The 9,896-nt window shown below is 38.0% G+C and overlaps 2 protein-coding genes across 3 annotated transcripts; one reads left to right on the top strand and one right to left on the bottom strand.

Annotated features, from left to right (window-relative positions):
• Positions 1–689: 689 nt before the first annotated feature.
• si:ch211-131k2.2 lies at positions 690–1,968 on the top strand. The gene is made up of 5 exons (XM_046069722.1): positions 690–820; positions 1,022–1,118; positions 1,280–1,309; positions 1,522–1,575; positions 1,934–1,968. The coding sequence occupies exons 1-5, from the start codon at positions 707–709 to the stop codon at positions 1,966–1,968; spliced, it is 330 nt and encodes a 109-aa protein (XP_045925678.1). The 5' UTR covers positions 690–706.
• On the bottom strand, positions 1,612–9,896 carry kat7b (K(lysine) acetyltransferase 7b). 2 transcript variants are annotated; one of them, XM_046069547.1, is made up of 15 exons: positions 9,820–9,896; positions 9,674–9,723; positions 8,489–8,639; positions 8,142–8,390; positions 6,859–6,941; positions 6,287–6,370; positions 6,051–6,149; positions 5,793–5,903; positions 4,912–5,103; positions 4,426–4,515; positions 4,168–4,308; positions 3,963–4,056; positions 3,319–3,465; positions 3,074–3,180; positions 1,612–2,673 (listed from the first exon to the last, which is right to left on the bottom strand). In XM_046069547.1, the coding sequence occupies exons 1-15, from the start codon at positions 9,848–9,850 to the stop codon at positions 2,572–2,574; spliced, it is 1,731 nt and encodes a 576-aa protein (XP_045925503.1). In that variant the 5' UTR covers positions 9,851–9,896; the 3' UTR covers positions 1,612–2,571. The 2 variants fall into 2 exon arrangements, with proteins under 2 accessions (XP_045925503.1, XP_045925504.1); XM_046069548.1 differs by lacking the exons at positions 9,674–9,723; positions 9,820–9,896 and adding an exon at positions 9,528–9,589.

Genomic DNA, 9,896 nt, shown 5'->3' with positions numbered 1-9,896 from the left:
TCACATCAGCATTGCCCTGCTTTATAAATCTAGAACTACCAATTAATTCACCAAGTCAACTGGCTAACCAATAAAGCACTAACTTCAAAGCAGATAGATATATTTGCAAAGCGTCGCTCAAAGACGCGCCTGCATGTCCTCTTCGCCGGTGATATCAAAGAAGCATGTGCACATCACAAGGTACAAATGAGCAACAGGGGGATATTTTTAGACCAATAGCAATCCAGATGTCTAATAAAAATGCAGATGAAAGGTGACCATCTCAAATGTAAATATTTAGGTTAATAATACTGGACATTTTCTTTAACACTGCCTGTAAATCTTTTGGTGACATCCCAGTTCCAACTATAGAACAACTGAAGAAATACAGTATGTTCGATTGAAATCAAGGTCATCTTTGATTCACCAGATAATTTGTAGTAGCTGCAAAATACTAAATAGCTGAGGTGAAAAGAGACCCTTTTATTGGAATAGAGCAAATCTGGAAGTTTTCAAATGCAATGGAAACAAGTGCGTAATCATGTTTGGAGGGGAGGGGTCTAGCAGCATGGGGTATAGAGGTATAAATACACCCTGGGGACAATTGGAGCTATCAGACCAACACTGAATCACATCTGTCCAGTATCATTTTATTTAGAAATTGAAGCTCAGGCAACAAAAATACTACTTTGATTGAAGAACTGAAGCATTTCACTCTGACCAAGAAATGGATAACTGGAAGATCCAGCTTGTTGTTGTGACATTTTGTGCTTTGGTGCAAACCTATGAGGCACTGTCTTCCAGTGTGGAAGAGGAGAGAGGGTTATCTAAAGACTGGCAGGTGAGCATCAGTACTTTTTTTATTATCATCAGTAATTAAGAGACAATATGGACATATTTGACTGGTTTCATTCCAGAAATGTGCTAAATGTTCTGCTTGAGTTATAATAAATAACAAGGGATTATGAATTATATACTAAATTATTTGGTTGTTGATGTTGGGCCTTATTTATAAAACCAAAAATATATATTTTTCTGTCAGGATGAGTCAGTGGAGGCAGATCTGACACATCCGCTGGCCAGTCTGATTAAAAGATCTAAAGCGCTTCGTTTCTATGGACTCATGGGGAAACGCTCAGGTGGCCTCTAACCTCATTTCTGCATAAACATAACATGCAACAATTGTATTTTTGTGTATTTAAATGTACTCTTTTCTAGGGCTCAATATACTGTGTTAGTCTGTGGTAATGAATATGAATGGACTGGTACATAGCTATAAATACCTTTTTCCCCCTCACAGAAAAAAAGAAACCCTTTCAAGTAAACAGACGTAAGTAGCTTGATGTTGCTGTCAAACTATAGTATACTGTAACTAAAAACTAGCAATGCCCTTTAAACTGCTAAAATGTCTTTGAAAACATGATTTGTCTGTTGATAACTTGAAAAGAAAACATTTTTTTTTTTTTACGGCAGCATTATCTTTACATTGTGACCGTGAAACTGCCACTTTGTAAATGTGAGCATCTTTTCTCGTACTTCTAGGAAATAAAGGAGAGGTGTTTGTGGGCCTGATGGGAAGAAGCATTTCCAGCGGTGGTAATCACAAATATCAAGAAACAAAATCTAACTCACTTCAAAATATCAAGGCAGCTTTATTGATATTAAAAAATATCAAATTGCTAACACACATTTTGACAACTATGTTCACAAGTACAAAGCAAAGAGTCTCATTAAAATGCTTTGTTTATTACAGAATCTTTAACCAGAATTAAACCATCTGCAAAAACCACTGCAATTGATGTTTCAGAGAAACCACTCAAGCAAGGTATGATTGTATCAGTATAAAAACCTGAGGTTGTTTTATTTCTATGTGCATTCTTACAGTGGTATTGTCATCACTTTCTATATTCAACAAATTAAAAATATCTGACTTTATTTTCCCACTATTTGGCAGGTTCATCAGTGGAATGGGTCCAAATCCTGTATTGATGGAGCTAGAAAAAAAAAAGTAGTACATATTACTATGATCTATACAATTTTACACCAACCAAAGACATTACCATACATCATACTCCTCGAAATACACTCTGCTCACTGTTTCAATTCATGCTAACAATTATTGTATTAATCCCAAACAAAAACAGCTACCACCTTCAAAATGCTGCACATTTCTTAAGTGAAATAAAACAAAATTCTGCAAATGCTGCCAAATGTAGAAATGTATTTCTTTTTTTTCTTTTTTTTTTTTTTTCCAAAGCAGAACAATCATGTTATCCACCACACTGGACCATTTATCATTTAACATTCAAAGCTCATTAGAAGTAGGCAGTTTTAAAACAAATAGGACAAACAGATTCTCTACTGTTAATTGACAATGTTTAAGTCAAGAGTCATAGGACTTGGAACGTAATGGTGCTTAAAATATAAATGAAAAGTAAAAATATAAAAAGTAAAAAGTTCTGTGACACAAATGAGAAGGGTAAAATCATGAAAGAAAAAACACTGGTCTTTATTGACAGTTCTTAGGTCTAGGCTACTTGTGGCTGGTGAGGCTGGAGGTGAGTTCATTCAGTAGCCTGAGGATCTTAGTGCTTATGTCCCTTTGGGTGGGGTCCATTTTAGTGAGCTCGGGTCGATGGCTTTGTTGCTATTGCCTCGCTTGATCTCCTTTGCTTTCCACTCATCAATCAAGTCCTGGGAAGAAGAAAAAAGTAACAAACTGGTCTGTCAAATACCGTGAGCATGGTGTAATTTGTCACTTTTAAGAGGAAAAAAAAACAAGGACATTTGGACTGGGGTATATGAAATGTGATATATCTGATAATTATTACAGCATTATCTTGAAATTAAAGTGTCCACTTTTCACTGAAATATAAAAAACAACATGAGTAAAAGTTAAACTCATGTTCGTTCTAGTTAAATAATAACTTTGACCTGAAGAATTTTTTTTTAAGATTATATGTTTCAGTTAGATATGGGAATTGTGCAACATGATCTCTTAATATGAAAATGATGTTACAATACAATTATTTTGAGCAATGACAAACTTCAACAGTAGAAGAGAAACACACAGACCAATTGTCGGGGATCTTACCTGTCGCTTCAACACCAAGTGCTTTCCTTTCCAATACTTCAGCATCTGTAGAGCCTGCAGGGTGCTCACAATGTCCACAGGATTGACAGCGGTTTCCTGACTGATCTCTGCGCAGCGAGCAAATATTGCAACAGTAAATACGTCTGGTATATGCATGTGTGTAATTTGCTAAAGACATTCATGTGTTAATAAATCTTTCCCGCCAACAAGTGGGACGCCTGCTTGAATTCTGTGCTCCCACTCACCTTTAATGGAAATCTCCTTGCCTTGGAAATTACACATGTATCTGAGTAACACTTCCTTCCAGTAGCTACGGTAACTGATAAGGCCCAGGTCAGACAGAGGCCTCTCCGGCGAGCCCACCTTCTCCTCCACTTTGGACAGCAGGTAGCCTAAACAAAAGCACAGAAGACAGTCCGAAAGAACACATAATAGTAGCCTATATAAATAATATTGATTTCATTCCTAAAGGCTGAAAATACATCAGTGTTTCAAATTAAAACAATTTAATCAAAAATAAATGTGAAAAGACGGCTGATACATTTACACAAACACTGCGTAATGTGCTCTACTTAATGATCACTATAACAAGTGGATACACAGAGGGGGGTTTTCAAGTCACAAGCCTGTACAGTCTCATGCTATCTAATGCAAAAGTCCTGTATAAATATTATGGAATTGAAGCTTATTTTAGAAATACTCTCAGATCTCACATGACTCTACAGAGTATACGATACAACAGCATAACTTAAAGGATTATTTCTCTCAAGAAAACTGTGTGGAATAAAAGTTTACCTAAACAGCGTGAAAAAGATGAGTCTTAAGATTAAAGCAGTTGACATGATGTTCAAATGAGAGAAAAAAAACAAAACAGTGAACATATACATACTGAAGTCAATGAGCATCTTGCCAAAGCCCTGCCTCATATACTGCGGCATTGTCAGGATACAGGAGACATTGTAGTTGAGGAAAGAATTCTTCTCCTTGAAGAAATAAAACAGAAATACATTACAGTTGCTTCTGAATGCAAATACATAATTTATACAATATATAATTCTTACACACCAAAAATCTAATCTTGTTTTTCCATTTACCTTGGAAAAGTATCCCACTAGATGGCAGCCGGTGTTGTCGGCCTCAGTCATGACGTAAAAGAGAAAAGGCTCCACGTCGTAGTACAGCGTTTTGTGGTCCAAGAACAGCTTGGCGAGTAAACATAGGTTCTGGCAGTAGATCTAGGGATAAAATGTGAGTTGCTTAGTTAATTGTCTTAAAAGTAAGATGTCATTGTCTGTGATATTGGGAGATTTACCAAAAAAAACAGACGGAGTAACACAAAGATTTCTCTCTACCTTATTCTTTTTGCCGTCAACTTCGAACACAGATATAGCCCCCTTTCTGTACACCTCGTCTCCTGGAGGATGCTTCCACACACACTTGGCCTAAAAAGACACAGGATAAAACACACATCAGCGTTATTTCCAAAGACCTCAGCGAGTATGAACATGTATGTTAAATACATATATTTGCTATAATGCAGTGTTAATAGGTACGATATGTAATATGAAACAGTTTTTTGCCAAAATTTTACATCTCTTTCCACAATTTCTAAATTATGGACGTAATCTATAGATGTGATTATACAACATTTTAGCTCTATTTTTAGCTTTAATTATTATAAACTATCAGTGTATATGTTGGTCAGATAGTCAGTAGTAGTATCTCATGAATAGACAAAAACCCAAATCTACAACTGAAAAAAACTGTGGCTCAACAGTATTTGGTGTGACATTAAATGATGTATCACAGACTTTGAGATTTAAGTCTCTGACTCTCACCATGTGTCTCCTGAGAATGGTCTGGCTCTTCATGTACTTGAGGCAGAATTCGCAGACATAGAGGCGACCCAGACGTGCATACTCCTCAGGATAGGGCGAGTGGTACCAGGTGTCCAGCTCGTAGCGGCCAAATAGGATGGTCTTGATCATGTTGCTGCCCTCTGTGATCTGACCCTGGATACGCAGCTTCTCCTGTAGGAGGGAAGACAGAAAGGGATACATAGTGTTACTCAGTACCTCCAGGATTTCGCGATCGATTAACACAAATTCAACAAATCCCTGTGAATTCAGCGTGACTTGCAATTTTGACCAATCATCAGACAACATCACCACTTTTAATGCTACACTTAAGTCCTTTCTGTTGAATAAAAATTTGTTAGGGCAAGATTGAGCAAACTTTAAATTATTAAATAGTTTTTATGATTTTATTTTGCTGATTCTATTCTAATTGCATTTTATCTTGTGTTTTTTTACATGCATTCTGTATTTTATGGTTGATTTTATTTAATTACAAAGCATTTTGTAAAGTGTATTGGAACCATGTGTTTTGGTGATTTTGAACCTGTTAAAAAGTTGACTGATGATGATTGAAGAATATTACAATACCACAAAGAGTACGGTCTAGATCTGCTCTATAAGAAAGATGATAAGGTTATCCAGCAAAAACCCAAAGGACATGAATGTTGAAAAAGGGAGATAACACAGCAGGGTCAGTGTGTTTATATCCAACACCAAAACAGATAGATAGATATTTCTACTGAAGTTTAGTTTTTAAAACACAAGGGGTATTTCTTAAACATTAACAGTGATTTATAACCAGTTCTTTTAGTATTTCAAATCTTAATGCAAGAGTGGCACCGATATATCAAACAGCCCATTACCAGATCTTCAGATGCTCGGGCTTGGGCTTTTCTGAAGAGCTCTAGGTCATAATCACTGGTGATGTTCTCCAGCAGAGGCTCTCGGGTGTTGGCATGTGTCTGCCGGTGCTCCTGTAGACCAGACAGAAAGATGAATATAGATATGTCAGTAAACCATTCGACATAAAAAAGTACCAATGGAGTGCCAGTTGTAATAGTGACACATGGAGTGTCAAAGCGCAAGTGAACAAATGCACGTTGTGAGTGGCAGTTTGTTACCATGTGCTTTTCTTTCTGCTCCTTCTGAAGGCTAGAGTTTCGCCCCTTTCTCATCTCAGCCACCTGCTCTTTGTATCTGCTCTGTTTCGATGTTGGTGTCTGAAAATCAAGATAGAAATGCTTTACTTTCATGGTAACATCTGACACTATGACTTGTGCGGTCTTACATAACATTCACATGCTTCCAGAAAGTAAACTTAACTAACGTGATGCCAATCATTGCAAAGAGAAACTACCTGGTGACGAGTTGCATGGCGTGAGTTGCTTTCCTCCTGTCCCTTCATCTCCTCCTCTTGTTTCTCACGGCTGATGGCTTTCACCTATAATGAAGAGTAATGGTAGAATTACAGTCTGTTTTTCAAAACCAAGAATCCGCTTATTGCTCTAATTCTCTTAAATATTGTTTATAAGTAAGTGTTATCATCAGGTCAACTTAACTGAGCTTCCCCTCGCTACCATAAAGGTACAATAAAGTTCTACACTGTTGCGTCTGACCATATCATTTACCCATTAATTAAACTTAGTGATGAAAATTAAAGAAGACACCCCAAACAGCATTGTGTTAAATATATGTATATATATCATAAAAAAAATAGAAGGGTCACATCATGAAGGGAAAATAATAATAAATCTTGGAATATGAAGAAGAACAAATGAGGCTAACAAAAATACAACTATAAAACATTGTCAATGATATAAGCAGTTTTGGCTATCCTCATCATAGCTAAAGACAGTGGACAAGCAACTGAAATATACCATCAGATCATCAACTTTTAAAAAGACCTACACTGTATTTTAAGATACTCACTTTGCATTCATCAGCAGAAAGATTGTGGTAAAGAGGGCAACCCGATACAGCAAAATGGCGTTCATGTTTTCCTGTGAGGTGACCTGGGCAAATTGAGAAAAGACGGTCATTTGTTTTAATACTAGGGCTGAACGATTTTGGAAAATAATCTAATTTTTTTTAACCAATATTGTGATTGTGATTTAATATGCGATCATTTTTAAGCTCACCTTCTGTATTTTTCAAAACGAACAAGCAATACATCAAGTGTATAGTACCAACACAATATTAGATAGATTAAACATACACTGTTCTTTCTTGTAGGCGAGGCCTGTGTTATGATGAAATTAGATGATGCATGAATTATTATTATGAGCAATGGAAAGATAATTTGAGAGTCAAGTCATGGCATTAAATAATATATTATCATCCGGTAGGCTTAGCTACAGAAACAAAGTCCAACGTAGTGTATTATACAGTAAGTGCTCAATACAAAACCCACAGTTCAACCACCAATCAAATTTCCAAGGAGACCATCTCTCAACAAAAACCTCAAAAAATACTCAGTTTGAGGTTTAATTCAAAAGTTAGCCAACGAAAATAAAACCAAGTGACACTTCTTGTGTTTAATAGACAAGCTTAGTAATCCTCTGACAACACCGGAGTCCCCCAACCCCTCAGCCTCAGATGCTCCTAAGCAGCGCACTGGCTGTAACCAGGCTGTAACTTGAACAGACTGGGCCTCTTTCGGATTTGTGAGTTTGGTTTAAAATGCCGTTTCATAGATATTTCCTGAGCTGACTGGTGGCTGTGTGTAAGACACTGGTGCCGATCACTTACCTTTCTACACGTGTCTTTCTCTTTGCATTTTTCCTGTCCGCCAAAAGTAGCAGATGGCCTGTCGATTTCACTCACCACCACCAAGTTACCCGCGGGTGGCGGGTGCTACTTTCATTCCTTGTGTGACACTGAAGTTTCTGTATTGTCACCTTCTGTTAAGCTTAAGGCCATTGTACAACAACAAGTCAAGGTACAGCGTAATGTGCAAAGTTAATTCTTCCTCTGCAGTTTACTCTCGCGTATCACGTGACCAGAGTGTAATCACAGTCTTTGTGCTTAGAAAATCTAATTTAATCATATTGCGATAATATCGCAAATGCAATTAATCGTTCAGTCAATACAATGAGATTATGATAGTACAGGATGTCACGGAATAGAAATAAAATTATAAATAATAAGGAATGACCCTACCCTGCTGCCTAATAAACAGAAGTATGACATTTTCACAAAGGCAGAAATTTTACCGAGCGAATTGCATCCCGGCGTAGGGCATTTCATGTTGAAGTTGTAGGTCTCATGACAGCGGCGGCGTTTGGGTCGATGGGAGAGGTCCTTGTCTGAGTCCCTGTTTGCTTGATCTTTGGCCTGGCTCTCATCATGGGAGGCATTGGGGCTGGAGATGTCCAGTTCAGATTCAGAGGACGGGGCATTTCCTGTGGGTGTCAATGGGGGAGATTCATCATGGTCCGCAGTTCGCTTCAAGTCCGGAGTATCTAAAGCAGAAGTCGTCACACCACAACCATGATTAAACAGCTGAGATGAAGACCGCTTTAAAAGTTTTATATTTCATTTGCAGGATATGTTGGCCAACCCTGAGAGCTTTGACTAAGGCGAGTTGAGGCTCTGGTGAGGCGCTGTCTCTTGTGCATGTTCCCATCACTTTCTGAACTATTGGTCTGTTCTCTTTCAGCAGACGAGTCCGAGTCTTCAGTCCCATCTGAACCACTCCCAGCCATAAGTCTCTATCAAGGGAAAAAATTTACATGAGAGGGATCCTAAACAAATCCATACTCATGGTACAAATCTTGGCTGATGTGCCATGTCTAGTGTCACGGATGTAAATTAGACATGACAACAACAGGAGTATGTATCACAAAGGACAATCAGTGACGCTAGCTTGCCAATGATTAATTTGGATTAATAAAACTAGCATCCGGGACAACAGGATGCTTGTGTAACAAGAGCTGTAAACGGGTTTGCCCACCGTTTCTGTTTCCACCAACTCTGCAATCTTGCTTTGAGAAAAAGGCCACAGACAGCTGATAGCTCGCTGTTAGCTGGGTCTGTAACATGCAAGAGCTGTGACTAACGTTTCCGGGCCGTTATATTTTACCGGTTAGCATTTGATACTTTTCAAAAGCAACTAGTCAAACAATGTTACAATTGATAGCCACAATAGTGGCTACACCACAAAGTAGGTAGCCCGGTTAGTACTTCAGCAGCCTATTATTATTGTTAGCTTAGCATGTCACGTTAGCTAAGCTGCCCCCGTTTTCTTATACGCTAATACACTGTGGCACCAAACTGCATTAACAAATCTCACAGTTGAAAATGTAGTGCTTCCCTGTCTACCTTTTAACATATCATTGACATAATACCAGCTATTGTGGTCTTATGGTAAATTCGGCATACATATGACCCACAAAAGCACAGTTTATACAATAGTATCCAAGTTAAAGTTTTAGATTTCGTTTAACGTTAGATGTTCGTTACCGCCCACCAAGATAACGTTAACGTTACATTTATTACACTTTAATGTTAACTCGAAATGTTGAAAAATGCTAAATATGACAACTAACGTTAATAAGGTTGAAATATTAAACGCAGACTGTCGCACTGAACGTACTCACAACTAATCCAATGTTTTGGCATGCTAATATGTCAGATTATTGAATGGAATATGGTGGAACGTTCTTCCCATCTGAGAGTGGAAAGCATCGGTGCTAACGTAGCTAACGTTACCCTCCTGTGCGACCTACATTTCTTCTTAACTTACCTGTCGTCTACGAGGCATTTTCACCTTGATGAGCACCACTCCCTGTAGGGCTGTAGTCACAAATAGCACAACAACCTAAAGCCTTAGATACACAAACGAAAGAAAAACTATTTATTGATTTTTTTCAGGCACAAGTTTAAACGTACACAGCGTTTCCCTGGGTCTCTCGCGCCACATTCAACGCACGGACAGAGTGGAGAATTGCATTTCCGGTGACAAATGG

The sequence above is a fragment of the Micropterus dolomieu genome, linkage group LG14 (genome assembly GCF_021292245.1).
Source record: "Micropterus dolomieu isolate WLL.071019.BEF.003 ecotype Adirondacks linkage group LG14, ASM2129224v1, whole genome shotgun sequence".
In the NCBI taxonomy this organism is placed as follows: domain Eukaryota; kingdom Metazoa; phylum Chordata; class Actinopteri; order Centrarchiformes; family Centrarchidae; genus Micropterus; species Micropterus dolomieu.
Note: the sequence above shows the minus strand (reverse complement) of the source record. Positions and strands in the feature narration are given on the sequence as shown.

Coding starts and splice junctions, on each gene's coding strand:
- si:ch211-131k2.2 (XM_046069722.1), top strand. CDS start 707: ATGGATAACTGGAAGATCCAGCTTGTTGTTGTGACATTTTGTGCTTTG. Junction 821..1,021: donor GGTTATCTAAAGACTGGCAG/GTGAGCATCAGT, acceptor TTTTTCTGTCAG/GATGAGTCAGTGGAGGCAGA. Junction 1,310..1,521: donor ACCCTTTCAAGTAAACAGAC/GTAAGTAGCTTG, acceptor TCGTACTTCTAG/GAAATAAAGGAGAGGTGTTT.
- kat7b (XM_046069547.1), bottom strand. CDS start 9,850: ATGTGGCGCGAGAGACCCAGGGAAACGCTGT. Junction 6,150..6,286: donor GCCATGCAACTCGTCACCAG/GTAGTTTCTCTT, acceptor CTTGATTTTCAG/ACACCAACATCGAAACAGAG. Junction 5,904..6,050: donor AGCAGAAAGAAAAGCACATG/GTAACAAACTGC, acceptor TCTGGTCTACAG/GAGCACCGGCAGACACATGC.